Here is a 22,865-nt window from a genome sequence, read left to right on the forward strand (position 1 = left end):
ATACTAACCAATCAATTACCATGCAGACGGGGAGTGAATGTTATTGAACGTCGATTCTCTGAGAAAGTACACGTACAGTTATCAGATACGTTTCATATCAAATTGGCATTAACTGATTATTGCAGTGTGATGAAATAATTTTGTGAGATTATAGTATATGTCTATTAAAGCCTAAAACCAAATACAATGCAGAGTCAATATAATATGCGAAGTCCGGGTAGGTAGACTCTAATTTATGTAAATAATTAATCACTGAACGTAGGTTGTAATTTGACAATCAATTTGTTGTGCTACTTTCGTTTTATGTTTTATATTTTAGTGATTTACTATTTTAAAAGGACCATGAAAAGAAAGTTTTAATTTTTTAATCTGTCTGCAGTCTGTTGAAATGTCGCATTGTTATATTAAAAGCTGCAGTGCAAATCAGGGTACCATTTCACAATCATAAAGTAAATAAATGCAGGAGGACTTCACCACATAAAAACTAAAAAACAAAACCCATGCCATAGGCACCTATAACTTAGTAGGTTCATGGACCTTATAATACATGATGTAGTCTACATGTATGTAGAGGAATAAAACAAACCTGCTAACATATGCATCTTACCGGTGCAGCTGACAGTCATTGTGAAGGTCCCTGAGCCGATTGTTGACTCAATCAATCATCTAAAAACTATTTCGCTAATGGAATATAATATTTTTTTTTGATATTTTTTATAGATTCTTTAATTCTTTAATAATTGTTTCCCTTTGTCAGTGGTGCAGTATGGGGGGCTTGGCAAGAACAGTGTATTTGTTTGGAGGAGATAAAAAACTAAGGTCCCTCTCAAGACACTGCATTTAGACATGTCTTTATAGCCCATTATTATAATGGTTATCAGACCTGAAATGATTCGATGGACAGACATGCAGACCACAGACATGTTTCATGTTGTACAGGTCATAAATATTTTATATTAAAGAGTTGTCATAGCAAAGTAAAATACTAAAAAAAAAAAAATTATATCTTATTATAATCTGACGAGGGGCCTGGCAAGGAAGGGTGTTTATAGTCATTCGGATAGGACAAAAAAGTGAGGTCCTGTGTACATGTTGGCATGAACATAAGAGAACCCTTGATAGTTGAACTTTGAAATGAGTGAAGGATGTAGCGTCGCTGTCTGGTCAAATTTATCCTCATAACACACTGCATGGCATATACTCATACAAAACAGCACCAAAAACAATACATGCAGGTATCAATTTGATAGGTTGAATATGTCTAAATATGCAGAGAATTAACCAAACACAGATTACCGTATGTAAAACTACATCTTATATATTTTATGGTTCGACAACTGACCTGGAATGTAGATTGCATTTTATTTATGCTACATTTATATGTTGGTCAAAGATGCATCTACAAAACATCCTAATTGAAATTTGAAAAAACACATATCCAAACAGAGATCTTTTTAGGTCAGGTTGTTATGATGTTTATAGCACATTAGACCTCTAGATGGCAGCAATCCCTAATTATATTACATTAGTGTAGAAAAGTAGGAAGTTAAACATACATTATGCAAGAGCTAAATCTGATTATTGCAAGTCTTTATTTAGGCTTCAGATGTCATAGAAATTATAAATTAGATCTTTATTTACACAACAAGCACAAAATCAACTCCGTAGACCCACGTATGGCTTGGATTCGGCTTGGATTTAAACAGGATTTTGTTGATTGATTAAATTTTTAAATGGCGTAGTAAGCGGAGATTAACCGTTACGTTGACGTCATACTCCCGGAAATAATTTTAGATCGAGGCTAAATGATAGATTGTACGAAGCAAGGCCGCTGTTGAGCGAGGCCGCATGTCAGTCAATTTGATTGAAAGTTCGATATATACGGCCTTGATATTATGTTTAGTTGTTGTTAAAATGAGAGTTTGGATGTCGATATTGTACGCTCTTTTGTCACTTGCAGTTAACAGAAAAAATATAGAAATTGATAAACAACGCAGCTAACATCACCCCAGTTGAATTGCAGCTCCATTGGATCACTGTTCGGGAGTTACGTAGGCCTACCAGTTACAGTATAAGAGTACACGCAGGCTAACAAGAAGTCGGCTATAATTATGCCTCATTGATTTGGTCCATTCCTTTCAAACTTTCGCTTCTTATATAAAAGTCTTATTTTTAATTTGTAGTAGAAATAAATGTGATACGAATTGAATTGCAACCCCGTCTCAAACCACAGCCATTGAAAACGTTACTTGATAATCGAGATTATGTAGGTGGAGTGTCAATCAAACGATCGCCTGTTCTAGGAGACGGTGAAGAGAGAGTTGACTCCTATTTCTAAAATTACAATAGTGATAACTTTGTTCAGAATAAAGTAATTTGACTGAAATTTTCAATATATTCTTCTTTCATCATCTCTTTTCGAACTGTTATAGCAAGAATGGCCAACTCTCTATTAAAATCTCCCATAAAGTATCTTTAAACCCTATTTCATTTAATTTAATTTTTTTTTTTTAATAATCAACAGCTGTCAAGCGGCTGATGAAAGAAGCTCAAGAATTAAGCCAACCAACTGAACAATACCATGTTCAACCCTTAGATGTAGGTAGTTTCTGACAAAATGTAAATTTTTCTTCAAACAGATGTGTTGAAGCTGTGACACATAGGCTACACAGTACAATACAAAGTTTTATAACCTTGTAAAATCCCCATTTGAAAATGCTTTTTTTTCATGCTTTTTTTTTGTTAACTAAAAAGGTAACTGTTCAGATTTCTGATATAAGAAGGTTAACATTATTCAAGGACTTGGAGGGAGTTTCTCTGAGTTATTGGGGGGTTAGACAGGGTGGCAAATACATGCACTCTGGATCATATGGTCTGCCATAGAGTTGAGTGTCTTGGTTTAGATCCCAGAGGGCCATCTGCCTCTTCTTGGTTGTTTTCTCTGGTTTCTTCCAACGGCGGGCAAGCTCATTATTGAAATGAAGATTTACCATTTGTTAGTCTTGTAATGTCCTAGTTTGTGTTGAGTGGATGTTAAACCCCGAGTTATTGCCCCTTACATCAAAATCTTTTACACACTTCAAAGTACCAGAAAATAGGTATTGGAACGTAAATGAAATGCTAGAACTAATTGTTGAACCACAATCCGAAATGAGAAAAAATGTGATAAATTTTTATTTCAGGATAATTTATTTGAATGGCATTTTACTATCCGAGGTCCGGCCGATTCTGATTTTGATGGTGGAATTTATCATGGCAGAATTATTTTACCTCCAGATTATCCAATGAAACCTCCCAGTATTATATTATTAACAGTAGGTATTTAATGAAATCTCCCAGTATTAGATTATTAACAGTGGGTATTACATGAAATCTCCCAGTATTTAATGAAACCTCTAAGTATTATATTATTAACAATATGTATTAAAGGAAACCTCCCAGTATTATATTATTAACAATATGTATTAAAGGAAACCTCCCAGTATTATATTATTAACAGTAGGTATTTAATGAAACCTCTAAGTATTATATTATTAACAGTAGGTATTTAATGAAACCTCTAAGTATTATATTATTACCAGTAGGTATTTAATAAAACCTCTAAGTATTATATTATTAACAGTAGGTATTTAATGAAATCTTCCAATATTAAATTATTAACAGTGGGTATTTCATGAAACCTCTAAGTATTATATTATTAACAGTGGGTATTACATGTAACCTCCCAGTATTATATTATTAACAGTAGGTATTTAATGAAACCTCCAAGTATTATATCATTAACAATAGGTGTTAAATGAAACCTCCCAGTATTAAATTATTAGCAGTAGGTATTATATGAAACCTCCCAGTAACTTAATCTATCATGTTAATTATTTCAAAGAAATGAAAACTGATGTGTTGTCGTTAAAAGAATAGATATAAAGTACAGGAATATTGTGGCACAAAGTTTAATATGTCATTCCATCAAGAATCTGTTTTAAGTGAGAAAGGTGCTGGCAAGGTCCTGGGTTCAATCCTGCTGTTGGCAGAGAAACTTTTTTAGGATTTTCTAGCATGGTTTCTCCTTGTCAGTGGTGTAGGATGGCGGGCCTGGCAAGGAACAGTGTCTAGTTGTTTGAATAGTATGAAATACAGAGTTCCTGTCTACACATTGGGGTGCACATAAAAAAAAGCTCTTGACAGTTGGAATTCAAAATAAACGTATGCCCTAGCGCTGCTGTCCTGGCAAAATTTCCACATAAATCACTGCCTTGCGTATACTGATACTCGATTCTTTAGCTCAGGAAAGTAGAGTGTTAAACTTAATCCCAAAAATTGATAACATATGTCGGAGGTATACATCTTTTGGAGATTTTATTTAATTTATTGTAATAAATTTATATTTTCTAAATTAATTCTTCTATATTTTAGCCAAATGGCCGTTTTGAGATATTTAAGAAAATTTGTCTGAGTATCTCTGGCCATCATCCAGAATCATGGCAACCATCTTGGTCAAGTAAGATTATAAATATTTAATATCGTTCAATTTTAGACACAAAATATTTAAGTTATTTTAATGACATTTAGTAATTGAACTGGAAATACACACGTCATAATTATATGGAATACAATAACTGTTTATTGAGTGGGTTTTTGTTTATCACATCCGAGAAGAACAAAAAATTAAATTGGTTTAACCTAAAGATAATGCTTACAAATGATATCAATTATTTTTTGTTTTTTTTATAGTAAGAACAGCATTGTTAGCTATAATAGGTTTTATGCCAACTCATGGTGCTGGAGCTATAGGATCTTTAGATTATACACCAGAAGAAAGGAAAGTCCTCGCCAAAAAGTGAGTTACCTTTCCTTGATTTTCATTCATATAATAAATTGAATATTAAAAATATCTGAGGAATTACTTAATGTTGTTGACAGTTTCTAGTAAAAAACTTATAAACTGAGTCTGTCTCTGAACTACTCAGCCAACACTGTGGTTAGCGAGCCAGTGTTTTAGGCACTGAGTCAGCGCTTTAGTCACTGAGCCAGCACTTTAGTCACTGAGCCAGCGCTTTAGGCACTGGGCCTCTCAGTTCTGCCAATAATCGTTGATCTCTCGTGAAATATAAATTTTAAAAAAATACTTTCTATTGTGTGGTTATTTTTATAGTAAAGGATAAGACTGTTTCTGATTTATGCTGTTTTGCCTTTAAAGATGCATTATCTAAGGGCTAAATCTTCCTATTGAACTGTTATGGCAAGAACGGCTAGCTCTTTATCTAAATCTTACATAATGCACCTTTATCTAAATCTTACATAATGCATCTTTATCTAAATCTTACATAATGCATCTTTATCTAAATCTTACATAATGCATCTTTAAAGTAAAACTGATTTTCAAATTTATGAGTTGAAACATTACTCTGTGCCATTTTTCTTCAGATCACAAGACTGGAAATGTCAAAATTGTGGCGCCATAGGTCACATTCTTCCTCCCGTTACACAGGCCTCAGAAAAAACAACACAGGAAGCAAAGGAATTGGCCACACAAATTGACTTTCAAGGAGAAAAAGTCAAAAACTCTGATACATCTGCAGATACGAGTAAAGAATCATCGGAAACATCTTTTGCTAACCAGGGGACTAAAACATCTGTTTTATCGACTACACCAACAACAGCTTCAGAAACCAGTACTCCAACCACACCAAATGCTCAGCTCACACAATTTCCTTGGAATGCTTTCATGGCAGGTGCCCCTCCACAAATGATGCCACCATATGGCTTACCATTTCCCATGCAATATCCACCTGGTAATCCTAATCAAATGGTACCAAGATTTCCCTTACCATGCTATGCTCCAATGTTTCCACCTCAGATGTATCCAGGTTATAATTTAACAAATAATAGTGGTTGGCTTCCTCAGCAACCAACTCTGAATATCCCACCAGAATCACCAAAAACTTCTGCTAGTACAGTCATTAGTACCAACTCAACAAACACCACTACATCACACACAACAAGTTCTTCTAGTCAATTGGCATCTACGAATACAACAACTGTAACATCTACATCTACAGTAACAACAAGTAGTCCCACTCCTAGTTCACCCCCGACGACGAGACCCCCACCCACGTCGACAAACACTGATCCCCAGACAACATCAACAGACGGTCCCAGACGGCGAACAGGTGCAAGCCCACCTCCACAGATTAACCCAACTATAAGACAAGCTTTTCAATCTGCTAACCTCCCGCCTCAAAGATCTGATGGAAAACTTTCATTAGTGTTAATTATAATACTAATATGTGCTATTGGTTTATTAGTATTCCGTAGACTGTATTTATCATTTGAATGGAATCTACTATTTCGTTAATACAATAGACTACTAATAAATTTGGGACTTTTAATTGACCAATGGTCTGTGAAATACTGAATTGAATTGTTAAATTATTGTTAATTACCTTTGACTTACATAACATTATGTATCCCAAGTACCTGGTATACTTTTGGTTGGATTATGGTATTTTTATTAAATAATCAGTTTTTGTCCCCCCGCCTTTCGAAGAAATCAGGGGACTATTAAAATGGGTTCGTCCAATAACTTTGGTAATAATTAAGTGAGAGTGATGAAACTCTGAGTATAGATTCATTATATCATTACCTTGACTAAGTTCGATGGTGAGAATTTTCTGCTTAGGCTAAGGAGCAATAAGCAATTTGATTGGTCAAGACTTTGGAACATGAAAACTCTGCTTTTAATTGAGGTAGAATGTTTAAACTTGATGTTGATGTTCATTAAGTGAATGTCTTGACTGAGTTCAATGATTAACATTTCGAGTTAAAGCTAAGCAATTTGATTGGTCAATGCTTTAGGACAAGATAACTTCGCTTCTATCTGATAGAGAGTGATGAAACTTAGTGTATAGTTGATAATCAGTTTAATTGCTTGATACTTTTGAAAAAAAAAATGTGCAATAAATTAATATGTGTCATCTATTTATTTTGGGATTTCGGCGGGGGGCATCAGCCTCACTGTTGGCTTGTTCACAATTTATTAAGAAGAGTTTGTTCTTTTCGTATTTGACATTTCAATTGCAATTTAAATGTTATTTTGAAGAACTTCAAGGGCAAACATGACTCTACATTTATGTATCTGTTAATTTATTTAGTTGAAACTAGGATGTCAAGCCCTATTTAATTCATTTAGTTCGAAGGTATGTTGTAACATAGTATGATAATGGTGACTGTGGATTCGACTTCTTTATTTGAAGAATGCAGAAACAAACATTAAAAGTTATTTCAAGAATTATGCTAACAACTAATACATCACACAGGCACATAATATATATAACAGATTGTAGACATAACGGCCATCGTCCAAATTCACGACTGCTTCAATCGTTTTGTCTTGTACAGCAGTCTCTCTGTAAGCTTGTCTAAGTTATGCTTCTACCTCAGATCATTTATAACGATCAAGGTGTTATCAACAACCTTATTAGTATTTAACAGCCATTCACAAGTTATAATACATATACATTAGTGGCCTCCATTTAACGGACAATCATATAATATTATCTAATAATATGAGGAGATAGTGACTAATAACCTAACTAAATGTACCTCCAACTCATAGCTATAAGCCACAGCTGCTTAATATTATGTAACAATATTTGGGAATATAAATAATATGCCCTTTGTATTTTTACACACAGTGTGGGGTAGACATGCTCTGGGCTGGGGAAATAAGGATGCTGATAATATCTCATATTCCTGAAGCAATGGTCCGAGAAATCCCTGTCTGGCCATTGTTGAATTGGCTTCTGATACTTGAGCTTTTGAGGGAGTGTGTATATTCTTCCCATTCAATCAAATCTATCCCAAGTACAGCAGCATGACAGCCCTTCGTTTAATCTGGGGTCTTCCCTAAAACTTTGGACAGTGATTTAAGGTATTAAAAACGGTGAAAGTATTGTCCGTCTCCATACAGTATTGTTTACATTGTATTCGTGTTGATAGCCTTGTTTGTCATACAATTAGTTTTTCTGCAATATTCTGCTATGCACTGGTTAATTGGGCATATTAAAATCGTGAGTCATGACGTAACGTTATGTAAACATATTTGGTCCAATTTGGAGCTTTGTTTAAAATGTAACGATATTGTTAAGCAGTTAGCTATTGGTTGTTAATCGGACTATTGACCAGTCATAATTTGGAACAGAAATTTGCTTCCATTAAAGCAGTGTTTAGTGGGATTAGCTCTAATCAAACGAAACACTGCAAGGAGTATGACAATAATCTAAAAACCTTATTATTGGATGTAATTAAATCAGCATTTCGTCTTTATATGTATATCAACAATATCCCTACCTTTGGTTATGCATGATGTTGTATTGTATTTGTTATGATTGTCAATGTGTAGGCCATGTTAAAATAACAAAAGGTGATAGATTTTGTTAATTCTGTGAAAATAATTTCCTTTGTGTGATATTTGTACGTTATTGTATATTAAATATGTAAATAATTACAGTAATTATAACTTTTATATATTTTGTTGATTTTACTTCTGATTTTGTAAGCAGTGGAGTAGCTTGGGCAAGTATTGTACCCCTACCAGTCAAGTATTGGAACAGAAAGACATTTATCCTAATTAGAGCAAAAGATTACTAGTCGGTCGATCAAAACTTTCAATTTTTTTTAGCTGCTTTAATTTAGCTAAACATGGACATTACTAGCTAGACCATTTAATTATGTGCCAATGATATATACTCTTCAAAAAAAGTAGGGGATATTGAAATTCAAATATTTATGCAGGTTGTGATATGATAAATAGTCATGGACACTTGACATGCTTTAAGAGTATGTTCACAGATGAAGAACTTATCGCCTCAACAGAATCACTGAGCTGCAAGTGCGACACGCAACCCATACACGTAGGAGGGGTTCATTGTCAAATTTGACACTTCAAGGAAGGGTTGATGACAACTGCCGCGTGCTGGTTTATCCTATCCATGTTTGCTTTCCTATTGGTTCTTGCATAAGATTTACTGTTTAGCGTATCTTTGCTTTAGTGTGGTTTTGATTCCCCGGAAAAAAGTCTCACAAAATAGAGTGGCTCCAGACAAAATGTTTTAATCCATAGTCAACTCAGCACAAATTTGTGGTATTCAATTTAAAGAAAAGTAAAATTAGTGTTTTATTAAGGCTCGATGACGGTTAGGGAAGCAAAACTAGAAATGCCAGAAGAAATTTTAGGTTTACAGACAGGTGAAGAAGCAGAGCTGACCTCGTGTGGACCCCCCCCCCCCCCAAGAAAATTTTGGAATATTTGACGGCCGCGAACATGTTTTACTGCTATTCCAGCCTGTAAAAATTAGTGTTTTATTAGATTTCGGGCACTTTATTTTGCCAAGTAGATGAAATAAAAATTTCTTTTCACTTTAAGCGTCTGCCTGAAAATTCAGCTTGCCCGAAAGTTAGGGGGGAAGCTGCTCCCCCCTGCCTGGTACGCCTATCTGTATTACACCATTTGCACCCCACCCCACCCCCTTTCAAGAATAAGCGAACAGCTCCTTTAAAATATACAAATGAAATAACAAAACACACTGAAGTATAATAGCATCTTTGTTTTTTGTTTATTTTTATATTTTTTTTCTGAACATTATTTTAGATACTTTAATTAGGGTTAAAATAATTTATAGTATATTACATATATACAATAACCACAATTATAACAATACACAAAACAAATTAACAATTTATACACTCGTTTAACAAGATTACATTTATTTATTTTATCAGGTTGTTTTTGCCTGTTTACTTAGGCAATTCTATCTATTTATCTTATGCTTTAAATAGAAATTTCAACTGGCTTCACTAAATGTGCTACAATGGTAATTCTATCTAAATAGACATTCAAGTGGCTTCACTAAATGTGCTACAATGGTAATTATATTTAAATAGACATTCAAGTGGCTTTACTAAATGTGCTGCTTCACTAATTGTGCTGCAATGGTAATTCTATCTAAATAGACATTCAACTGGCTTCAGAAAATGTGCTACAATGGTAATTCTATCTAAACCTACATTCAGCTGGCTTCACATAATGTCTTAAAATATAAAAATATTAATGTCTGCAGCCAAAGAAAAAGTGTATAGTTATTTGGATGGGACAAAAAAAACAACAGGTCCACCTGTGTACTCGCTGGCATCCATGTAAAAGAACACAGGACCTCGCTTAATCACCCCATCCAAATAACTAGATGCTGTCTCTTGTAAGGCCCTCTGTACTGTGACATTGACCAATTGAAACCATGCTGCAAAATCCTGAAGAACTTTCTTGCCCAACACAAGAAGCGAACCTGCAACCTCCTGATTGGCGAGCAAGCACCGTACCCATGAGTACCCATGTGTAATTAGATCATAAAATCAGGATATGGATGGCGACACACTCCAGGATGAACTAAATATTAACAAAATGTTGCATTAATACTTTGAAGAGTTCTACCTGAAGTTTTTAATAGGAACCTATCTCACAATAATGTGGTTCAATACAATCCAACCATTTCTTGTTTTACATACTTATACAAGCATATTACTGTGCATTAACATTCATAATTACTATTTAGTCATTGATAAATATTTAAAATCTCAAATACAAATTAAATGTTAATGCAGATTTACTTATCATCAAAATAGAATTCATGTATAAATCAAGTATAAAGGCCAGTGCATACGAGGGATTGTTTTGGTGACCGAGATTGATGCTAACTCAGCATAAAATTAAACATACATTATGCAAGAGCTAAATTTGCCTATTGCAGGTCCATCTTTAGGCCTGAAATGTTTTCTAAATTATTAATTAGACATTAAATAACTTATCCAGGCCATAATCAACTCTTGATGGCATCAGATTTCTCCGATATTAAATAGATTAGAACAGTTCAGCCATATTTTGATTTAAGCTAAAAATGAAGAAGCGAGACTTAGCTCCGAACAACCAGTACGGTGGTTGAAATTATTGCACACGTCTTGTCAAGCCTTCAAAGGCTAATATCTTCGCTCGCAATAGAGTAATTTGAATAAAATTTTCAAATTATTCATGTTACATTATCTATTTTCGAAATATTATAGCAAAAATGGCTAGCTCTTTATCTAAATCTTACATAATGTATCTTTAATACACAATTATAAATATCATTTCAGTTCATCCTTATATAACTAGCCAAACAATTCAAGTATTTTGAAAATAAGAATCTCCAAAACTCAGACCTGTTGAGCGAGTATGTACTATGTACAATGGCTGTAAACAGACAGACTGCAGGGGTAACAACAATTTCTCCCACATCAAAGTAGGCTTTTAACAAAATTATTCAATCTACTGATATTATAAAATCAACAAGTTTTTTTCAAAAAGAATCTTATAATTTAAAAACATAAACAAATTAGGCCAAAGCAATTTAATTTTCAGCTCTTTGGGGAATCGATAAACACACAGCCATTTAAACCACTTGAAAGATGTTATGTTTAAATTTTAAAACTTAAAAATTGTGGAACAAAAAGGTTTTTAACTCCACAATCAAGTGCTTTGGGTCTTAAATTAGTCTTTTTCTGTGAAGAAATAAGAAGGGAAATTTGACAGGTGTTCCAGAAGAACAGAAAATCAAATTGGTGTAGCCTTAATAACAAATACAGCACATGTCTTACATACTGAACTGGTGATGAATTAAAACCTAAAACATATGTATACCCAGATATAGACAATAAACAGACTTTAGTGGTTGAATACTAAATGTAGTTTTATCATAATTAACTTTATATGGAATAAAAATCACTGGTTTATAAATGTCATCCTACTTTATTGCACTGACTGGGATAATGAAGATGAGCTCAAGCCATACAGTGTGCTATGACGGAAATTTTACCTGGACAGCGACACTATTGTGTACTCTTATTTTGAATTCCAACTGTCAAGTGTTCTTTTACGGGCACGCCAATATGTGAATAGGACCTTGGTTTTTCGTCAAATCCAAATGACTTGATGCTGTCCTTGCCAAGCCCTCCGTCCTGCTCCACCCTAAGAGGGCAAATCAGGCTTACTGGTTTGGACTTTATTAACCAATGATTGTTATTCCATAAATCGTCGGTGAAGTGTCAAAAAGGTGTATCTCAGGAAATTAGTCAAATACACTTTTTTGCATTTTTAAACCCTCCCAATTAATATTCACATTTCTGTCTTAAGCTGATTATCTCTACGCCAATTAGAACTGTTCTGGGTATCATGTGTCCAAATGTTGTATCTTGATTTGTGGAAATTTTGAAATGCAAGAGGTACTATTTCTTAATCTTTAGAAATTCTTAGATACACCCTTTTGACACTTCACCGACGAAATAGTTTTTAGTGTGTTACTGTCCAATTACTAAATGTCACTCAGGTGTTGGCATGATAATCTATATTATTTCAAATATTCAATTTTCTTTTGGATTAAAAAAATTAATATCTGTGTTTATTGTTATCCGACCAACGCTATCATCAGACTGACTGTCCCTTTTTTGGGGACAGCAAACACAGGTATTATTCTTTTTAGCCTTACTCAGTCATAATAATAATAATAAATTAAAAACAAAAATAATAAATATTGCCCTGATTTAGTTGATGATCAAGAAAATCAATAATAAAATTCTGCCATTGTAATAAATGAGTTCAGATCAACTGTGATATTTCAATATAACTTGAGGTGTGCCTTAATAACAATTTAGATATAAAATGCAACAAATTTTGTCTGGCTTAATTTAACAATTACCCATAACAAATAATGTTTCTTTATTTACAATAATAAGTCTTTTTGGATGAATTGAAAATTTTTTTTTGTGAGGCTTAATCTAGTATGATCCATAATAATTAATATTTCTTTATTTACAATAATAAATCTTTTCGGATGAGTTAAAAAATAAGGAGTTTTTAACAGCATTGTTTGAAATAAATTTTCAAAGAGAAGGTGTTATAAGTTATTAAGTTTTGTTTCATCTCTTTGCCTTGTACAAGGTAAGGCCATACAAAAAAAAAAATATTCTGGTCCTCAGACAATGCGGGAAGGAGGTTTTTATTTTATCAAAGGATCACTATTGGGCTAAATGAGTGTGCTTCCACCAAAGTGATATAGCAGACCAAATAACATCTCATAAACATCATATTTCAACTCAAGGCAATACATTTATCTCATGATGTTGTTTTAACAGGAATGTGTGATTATCCAGTATCATTTATGATTGTCAGTATCATTATCAGGGTTGTGTACTTGATAATTGAGCCTATGCCAGATTTCAGGATTGATTCAAATATTTTTTTTTTTTTTTTTTTACAACTTCCTGTAATGGGATAAAACATGAGACTGTCATGCGGCCCATTTTAAGTAAAGCAGGATTATCTGAGAATCAGAATATTTTTTTTAATTGGCCTAATGTCGATGCAATAAAATGTATTTAAAGTCAATAAAATTTGTCATATTGCTGCAAAAACATGCTTTTCCACTGATACTTACAGAATTGTTTACAAAATGTTCTAAAAAAACATCCAATTCCATTATATATTAATGATAGTACAATGAAATGTGAAGAAAGCAAAAGAATGTTTCCTAATGCATTTCATTCTCTCTTCGGAATATCTGAAAAGACTCTATAAAAGATAAATATTCTGTTCGATTCCATTATATATTTACCATGGTATATTGAAATGAGAAAACAAATGAATTATTTAATAAAAAGCCCTTTATGTTTATAATTTTCTCTTTAGAATACCTGAAAGAGTCTTTTTAATATAACGATAAATATGCTTAGGGACAGTCACAAATTTTCAAGACTTGCATCCAAACGAATAACTGGCTGAACTGGTGGGTGAGTTAACTGAAGAACACCACAGATAGAAAATGACAAATTAAATGTTGATGGTTGTTATTGAATCATAAATGGAAATATGTAAACATTTTCTTACTCCAATGGCACGGATGGGTAAGTAGGTCAAGATCTATCCGCCTGTTATTCGTTTGAAATTTTGAGACGGTCCCTTACACTGTAACCCGAGTATCATTTAATCTTGTGTATCCAGCACTAATTTCTTTCACATTTGTTTAATATCAAATCTTTGTTTCAAAATTCGTAAAAATCATTTAAAATCTCCTAAAATCATCTAATTTATAGTTGCATCCAGTTTTAGAGCTGACTGATTAATTTTGATAATGAGTGTCCAATTTACAAGTATTTAATTTCCTGATCACTGTTCAAAACTTAATCAATATACATCAATTGGTTTGTTAATACTTTAACTGTGATCGAGAAATTAAACGCTTGTAAATTGGACATCCATTATCAAAATTGAATGGTCTACCTTAAACTGGACACAAGTACAAATTGGATGATTTTTGGTGATTTTAATGATTTTAACGAAACCCTAACAATGATTTCATATTAAATGAATGTGAAAGAAATTAATGCCAAATACACAAGATAAAATGATACCTGGTTTACAGTGTTATATAATAGTATTATAACAAAAAATAGACTTGATCTTATTGAGTCAAAAATCAGGTTTAGACAATAAATGTAATACGAAAATATCATCATGATATATTAATAATATATATACATGTTTATAAAAATATTGCATTCATAATTCACACCATTCACAACAACATAAAATATATGATTTCCAAAATACACAATCACAAAATAATCAACAATCAATCTCTTTTCTTCTAAACTATCAAAGAACACACTTTATACTTTAGTACCGTGTAATATTAATGCACACACTAATTCTCAAAAGACATGCTTTCAAACTATGAAACATGTACACTTACAAATGGAGAGATATATTTTCATTAGACATTCTAATAGAATTTCTAATATATTTTTTTTTATGCTGTTTGATAACAGTATATATACACCTATACTGCCCTAAACTGTGGATATCAGTATTTTCTTTTTTTTTAAGAATAAACTTTTTTTTTTATTAGAGAGAGAGAGAAATGGGGTTTAGCGCCCGTTCGACACAAACTAGGTCATTTCGGGACTAACACATGGTTCAATTTTATTTCAATAATTCGCTTGCGCGTAGGGGTCTTTAGCAGTGGGGGGAAACCAGAAGAACCGGAGAAACCCCACAAGGTTTGACAGGCGCCCCTTCTCCTTGTCATGTACAACCGGGGAATCAAATTTTTTATTACAGTTTTAAGGAATGGGAATGTCATTATGTATTTAATAGTACGCTGGACCAAATCTTTAATTATATGCTCCCAAGATTCAAGGATAGGGCCTAATGTAGTGAGAAATGTAAGAAAGGTAGACACTTTAGATGTGTAAAAACAGATGAAACAAAATTTTTTATTCAAATTAAGTAGGACAGCTTGTGCAATAAAGTTAACAGCAAAAATTTAAAACTTCTAAAAACTTATTTCATTGAGTGGATACCCCCTGGATGCTCCCTCTGCTTAACTCTGCCACATGCTAATGATGTACAATATGGCAGGATGCCTAAATTTCACTATATCATAAATATTTTAAATAATCAGGACCCTATTATGGTATTTGAATCTACTATCAAAATTTTAATACGTTCCCGAAGAACAAAAATTCAGATTCGTGAGAGAGAGCGAGAGAGAGAGAGAGAGAGAGAGAGAGAGAGAGAGAAAAGGGGTTTAATGTTCATTCGATACAAACAAGGTCTTTTCAGGACTAACATATGGTTCAATTATACTTCAATAATTCGCAAGCGTGTAGGGGTCTTAAGCAGTGGGAGGAAACCTGAGGACACAGAGAAAACCCACAAGGTTGGACAAACGACCTTACTCCTTGTCACGTACAAACGACCTTACTCCTTGTCACGTACAAACGGGAGAATCGAAACCACGCTACCTGACTCAATGACAGACCTTGTGATCAAACGAGCATGCGTTAACCATTTGGCCACTCAACCCATCAGATGGGTGTGGCCATAACACTTGTTCCATTGGAGTTTTCCGATAAATTGTAGTCAAAATATTGACTAAAATAAGTATTCAAATCTACTTAAATATAGGATACTTTAATAATGGAATTTTGTATGCAGAAAAAAGCAACCTTTGCATATAACTACAGTGTGTTATTTGTCCAGCTCGTGTAGTATGTTTCATAATAATGGTTAATATCTGACACAAGCACCATCATCAACATGTTTATAAACATTTTATATAAATAACAATCATCTAAGTTATACAATTTACCACATCACAGTTAGCTGAAAAATAAAAAAAAGTTTAGCAATTAACAAATATGGAATGAAATGAAATGGGGTTTAACGTCCTACTGTTCTGCTCCTATACTGGGCCAACGAAGACAGACATACACCATACAGTGTGCTATGAGGGATATTTTGCCCGGACAGCGGCGTTACAGCCTAACCTTATATCAAATTCCAACTGCCAAGGGATCTTTAACGTGCACACTGATGTGTACACGCGACCTTGCTTTCTCGTACCATCTAAAGGACTATACGTTGTCCCTTGTCAGACCCTCGGTCCTGTACCACTGACAAGGAGTAACCACGCCTGAAAATCCTGATGCACTTTCTCGGCCAATACAGGGATCATACACAGACCTCCAGGTTAGCGAGCCAACGTCTTACCCACTGAGGCTCCCAATTAACAAATAATAATATAAACCAATTCTTTACGTCAAACCAGGTTTAACGTTTTACTTCTCTGCACCGACTGGACCAATGAAGACAGGTGTACACCATACTGTGTGCTATGATGGAAATTTTGCCTGACAATGGCACAACTTCATACTCTTATTTCGAATTCAACTATTAAGCATTCTTTTATGTGCACACCAATGTGTACATGTGACCGTATTTTTTTGTCCCATCCGAATGACCAGACGTCCTTGCAAGGGCCTCCGTCCTGAATCACTGATAAGGAGAAACCACGCTAGAAAATCCTTGGGAAGTTTCTCGGCCAACACAGGGATCAAAACCTTAACCTCATTAGTGAGCTATCCCATTAGTCACTGAACAATTGAAAATTTTAACTATAACACTATATGCCTACCATAATAAATTAAAATCGTAAATCAATATTAGCTTCAGATTCATCATAGATCTACAAATATATAAACATCATATTTCATAAACTAAATAAAAATTCTTAATTTAAAACAAAAATGGGAAGAAAGTGTGCTGGTACCATTGCGAAATCTATCTAGTTATGTACAAAATGAACATTTGCCTATGCCATCAACCTCAGGGGCATGGTGACTGTTGATTTTGCATGACACACAAGAACCTGTGGGGGGCATATAAAAACCCAATATTTAGATCAATAGGTGTGTGTGTGTGTGTGTGTGTGTGGGGGGGGGGGGGGTTGAGAAGATATCTTGAGTGAGTGTGAAATATTTGGCTTGTGTAGAAAATACTAGAGTAAATGTGAAGCATATCTGAGCCACAGCACAGCATATGTTGAGCAATACGACTATAGCAGTTTTTCCATTTGACAGTGGGTGCTAAAAATCCAAACCCATGATGCTGAGCTCGTCGTTGTGTCCCCTTTACTTAACCCCCGAGATTCTACCTTTTGCAACTGTTTAAAATTGGTTCTGAAACATTTCCAAAAACTTATTAGCAACCACCCACAAGCTACAAAATCATCCCATAACCCGATCAAACTTGCAAAATCAACTTTAAAAATCAAAAATTAGGTTGCTAAACCTTAACCCTACCTTAGTAAAATTATGATCTTGTAATTTACTGGCTGTCCATCTTTCGTTAGGGTCCGTCTCAAAACAATGAGAAAGAAAATCCTTGCCCTCGGCACTTAAACTGTCTGGAATGGCTGGTTTCTCCCCCATACCAACTTTAAACATTATCTGGAAATTATTCTCTAGTTCAAACCATGGTCTCTACAAAATACAAATGTATGAATCTGATATTTACAATAAACTATATAATTAAATTCCTATTATCAAGCATTCTCTTACATTCATACCATTCTGTAATTACATTTTGGGGATCAAATCCCAAAGAGAGAGAGGGAGAAATGGGGTTTAACATCCACTCGACACAAATTAGGTCATTCAGGACTAACACATGGTTCAATTTTAATTCAATAATTCACTTGCGCGTAGGGGTCTTTAGCAGTGGAAGGAAACCGGAGGACCTGGAGAAAACCCACGAGGTTGGACAGGCAACCCTACTTCTTGTCACGTACAACCGGGGAATCGAAACCCCACCAGTTGACTCAATGACAGACCGTATGATACAGCACAGAACGCACGTGCTAACCATTCGGCCATCCACCACCCCCCCCCCAAATCCCAAAGACTCAACAACAAATTTTCTCAGTCAACACCACCAGAGCTACACCTGATTAGTGATTACAGGTATTGATAAATCATGAAGATTGTCCAGGGTCCTTAAGGAGGAGTTGGGTGGTCAAATCGTCTAAGGCGTGTGCTTCAGAACATAAGTCTGTCACTGTGTGACAAGGAGTAGGATCATCTGTCCAACCTCATAGGTTTTCTCCCGATACCCCAGTTTCCTCCCATTGCTAAAGTTCCATACACACAAGCGAATTATTGAAATAAAATTGAACCATATGTTAGTCACGAAATAACCTAGTTTGTATTAAGTGGTCTCTCTATCTCTCTCTCTCTTCTCTCTCTCTCTTTTTTACTGCTCAATAAATTCTTCTGGAAGTAAAAGCTTAGCTTAATTTAGTAAAGATTTATTTACCTTTCCTGTTGTCATTTCTATAACAACACATCCAACACTCCATATATCAGCTGATCTACCATGACCAAACTCTTTATTCTGTGTTATAACCTCTGGTGCCATATACGCTAAAAACATAACATATGCTAAATTTATATTCATATAAATACTAATACATCATAAACCATTTCTATCTCTGTTTTAGTACTGACTAAAGGACAATGACCACAAAGTGCAACAACAACAAAGATTACTTTATGCTCATAAAATAGAATACCAATCAGAGTCAAGAGTCTAAATTGAAATCGTTGGAAATTACAATTTATCCAGGAAAAATTTCCAATAAATGTATGGCAAAATGGAAAATAGAGACACCCAATCGTACTATAAAAAAAACCCAGATACCATGAAAAACACCCACGAGGCAAGCACTTGACAAAAATGTCAGGGTTTCACTAAGTGGCAATCCGACGACTTTTTAGGGAGCGCTGTTATTTCTTGACTGAATGGTTAAACATACAACACACTCTTCAATTAAATGGCAGAAAAAGAAGTTGGCAGAAGATATTATTCTTCAATATGCATGGCAAATGGACAGTAAGTAACGACAAATAAATTCTGAAAATGGCCCTTTCTCAATCAAGTTACATGACAAATATGGCTTCTAAAAATAGATTATTTTTTATGTGTTGGGGTATTTCCTCGTAAATACAATGTTTTGAGAGGGATTTGAAACAAATTTTTGATAGATTATTTAGTTTGAATATGTTTTTAGTCCAAATATATCGTCATATCACCCAGTTTGTATGCAGGAAGGCATGTTTAATGATATATACCTGTAGTACCAGCCAATTGAACTCCATCAGCAGGCATTGTTGTAAGATTCTTTAATTTAACAGATGCACCAAAATCTCCCAGTTTTAAACTTCCATCAGCAGTCAAAAATATATTGGCACCTGAAAAACAAACAAACAATGTTTTTATATTTCAATGTTTTAGGAGAGATCGATTGTGAAGTAGTTTCATGACTAAAACATTCCATTCGGTTTATTCAACAGATTTCTGTTCATTTTCAGAAAATAATATTGATAAAATTCTACAAGATCAAAGACTGTGACATACTTTATTTACCCACCTTTAACATCTCTGTGTATAATGTGATTTACTATCTTGTGTATAATGTGATTTACTATCTTGTGTATAATGTGATTTACTATCTCTGTGTATATTGTGATTTACTATCTCTGTTTATAATGTGATTTACTCATGTTAAATATGTCTGTGTATAATGTGATTTACTCCCTTTTAATATCTATTTACCCACCTTCAATATATCTGTGTATAATGTGATGTACTCACATTTAATATCTATTTACCCACCTTCAATATGTCTGTGTATAATATGATTTACTCACATTTAATATCTATTTACCCACCTTTAATATCTCTGTGTATAATGCCATGTTCATGTAGATAATGAACAGCTATCAATATATCTCTAGTATATCTACGTATCAAATCTTCTGGTAAACCTAGTCTAGCAGCTTCCTCTACTGTACCCCTATCACAAAACTCCATAAATATCAACATCTCATCCTGTAATATACAAACAAATTTAACATCAATTTTTAATATTATTTTCTTGTGCATTAAATCTTCAAAATAAAGAGGAATTTTCACAGACTTTGACATAATACATTCACATGAAAATGTGGGTTTATTGTATCCAATATTTCAATGTACAGATGATATCGAAAGGTCATGACCTGTGGGCATGTAAAATGTCATCGGTAATTTTGACATTGAGATGAGATATTAAGGACAATTTTTAAGTTACCTTGTGTATTTCTACACCATAATACTTGACCAAATTACGATGATCTGTTCCCTCAAAATTCTTGATTTCATCTGCTATTGCTTTGAACTCTTGTTGATCACTGGGTAAAAATTTGAGCTGAAAATACAATCAACAGATTATATATCATGAATATCATTTAAAATATATTACTCTTCCACTTGATACTGATATCAAGATAACAAATGACAGAGCACTTTATGGTCACAAGAGAAAGAGAGAGAGAGAGAGAGAGATTTAACATCCACTCAACACAAACTAGGTCATTTTGGGACTAACACATGGTTCAATTTTATTTTAATAATTTGCTTGCGCATAGGGGTCTTAAGCAGTGGGAGGGAGCCTGAGGACCTGTAGAAAACCCACGAGGTTGGACAGACGACCCTATTCCTTGTCACATACAACCACGCCAGTTGATTCAATGACAGACCGTATGATACAGAGCGCATGCGCTAACCATTCGGCCATCCACCTGCCTTGTGGTCACAAGAGATTTATACCCGCTAATAGACAATGCAAACTACAATATTATTATGAAAGTTGAAAAGGAACATCAATCCAATAACAAAGATATGATAAAATGACTTCACAACTTTTTGTATCTTTTACATATGACATAAACATGCCAGCGTCACCTACAAGTGTTCGGATAAGCTATGAAAAATTATATATTCTCCAAAAAGTGCAAATAACAATCAGTGGCTTTAATAGTTAGTAAGCATCAGAAATGAAAGACAGTATTTCAACTATCAAAATATTTCATCCAGGGGCGTGCAGAGATTTGATGATGCCCCTGGGCAACTCCCTGATTGTATGCCGTAAAGCTTTAAGTACAGGGCCTAGTACTAAGAAATGTAAGACAGGAAGACATTTTTAAAGGTCACGGTGAACAGCATTAATTTCAAATTTAATTTCACTCTTTAATTGGATGTCGTCCTGAAGTTCATACCAGGGTATGTCCCCCCCCCACCGCTCTTCCATCACACTACTGATTTCACCCCCTTCAAATAACAAGAATTGGGCGCTTGCTGATCTGAAATATTTATTTTTACATACAGAAATAATCAACTTTACCTCTTTCATTGCCATTAGCTCACCATTATCCACATTAACAGCACTATATACTTTACCAAACTGACCTTCTCCTGGTACAAAAAAATAAAATAAAATAATTGATTATTATCTTGGATCAATATAAAATGTGCAAAATGTCCTGAAAAATATTCCGCTTTTGATAAATCTATAAATCAGCATTATGATTTATGTAACTACAGACTAACTGATACCACTTCTTGTATGTCTCTGAGAACCAATATCTCAAATTGTGAGATTGAGTTCACATGAAATATTTATTTAGCTAAAAAAATAAGCTGCATAATATAATTTTATTTTTTTACCTATTTTGGTTCCTCTCTGCCATTTGAAGTTTACACGTCTAACACTGATCCTATAGTCTATATCACTAACTTTATTAGTTACGCGCCCAACCATTCGACGATCCTGTAACGCCTTGTTTCTCTTTCTATCTATTTCACTAATCTGCTGTATAATTCTTTCACTTCTTGTTAATGGAACGGCTGGATCTCCTGATAATGCTGCCAAAATAATCAAATAATACTTTTACTAGTGTCGGAATTATAGTAATTTTTAAAAAGTTGTGCTGTTTTTCTTTACAGTCAATGAAAAGGCACAAAGTTTGTGAGGTTTGTTCATGCTTAGTGAGAGAGAGAGAGAGAAATGAGGTTTAACATCCACTCGACACAAACTATGTCATTTTGGGACTAACACATGGTTCAATTTTATTTCAATAATTTGCTTGCGCTTCGAGGTTGGAGTTCATGTTTAGTGAAGTCTGTATCACATTGTAGTTGGCACTTATTATCAACTGATTTGATAGTACTTATGTACATACTTGTTTTGTGTGTGTGTTTGTCAGCAAAGTAATTAACAAGCAGCCAGTGAGAATAGAAATTCTAAATATCTGCCGAAGCTGTTTAAAAAGTATCTCCAGAACGTGTGTATTCTTGATTTGAAACCATGTTAGAGTTCATGAGAAAGATCAAACTGTTTACTATGTGTGCAAGCCAGTTACATTTAAATTTAAAGTATTTTGTAGTAAACAACTCAACCGAATATCAGAATTAAGTAGGATTTGAATACAACAAGATTTAACATAAAATTGACAATATTATGTTGTTTTAATCTCACAGAGTATTATGTTCTATTGTATAATATTCACAGATATTGTTTACCCATAGCACAATGTATTTTACAAACAAAGCATAGCTCTGA

The 22,865-nt window shown here is 33.9% G+C and overlaps 1 protein-coding gene across 3 annotated transcripts; it reads left to right on the forward strand.

The window, feature by feature from the left end:
- The first annotated feature begins 40 nt into the window (after nt 1–40).
- On the forward strand, nt 41–8,524 carry LOC126811414 (ubiquitin-conjugating enzyme E2 J1). Of its 3 annotated transcripts, XM_050537012.2 has the most exons (6): nt 41–217; nt 2,525–2,598; nt 3,183–3,314; nt 4,414–4,498; nt 4,732–4,837; nt 5,425–8,524. In XM_050537012.2, exons 1-6 carry the CDS (start codon nt 187–189, stop codon nt 6,353–6,355), a joined length of 1,359 nt encoding a protein of 452 aa, XP_050392969.2. In that variant the 5' UTR covers nt 41–186; the 3' UTR covers nt 6,356–8,524. The 3 variants fall into 3 exon arrangements, with proteins under 3 accessions (XP_050392969.2, XP_050392971.2, XP_050392970.2); XM_050537014.2 differs by lacking the exons at nt 41–217; nt 2,525–2,598; nt 3,183–3,314 and adding an exon at nt 3,480–3,498; XM_050537013.2 differs by lacking the exons at nt 41–217; nt 2,525–2,598; nt 3,183–3,314 and adding an exon at nt 3,726–3,744.
- The last annotated feature ends 14,341 nt before the right edge of the window (nt 8,525–22,865 follow it).

This window comes from Patella vulgata, chromosome 2, assembly GCF_932274485.2.
Source record: "Patella vulgata chromosome 2, xgPatVulg1.2, whole genome shotgun sequence".
Classification (NCBI taxonomy): domain Eukaryota; kingdom Metazoa; phylum Mollusca; class Gastropoda; family Patellidae; genus Patella; species Patella vulgata.

Bases quoted from the DNA above. Each gene is read 5' to 3' on its own strand.
- LOC126811414 (XM_050537012.2), top strand. From the start codon at position 187: ATGCAGAGTCAATATAATATGCGAAGTCCGG. The intron at 218-2,524 runs GTAGGTAGACTC...AATAATCAACAG, and splicing joins ATATAATATGCGAAGTCCGG to CTGTCAAGCGGCTGATGAAA. The intron at 2,599-3,182 runs GTAGGTAGTTTC...TTTTTATTTCAG, and splicing joins ACCATGTTCAACCCTTAGAT to GATAATTTATTTGAATGGCA.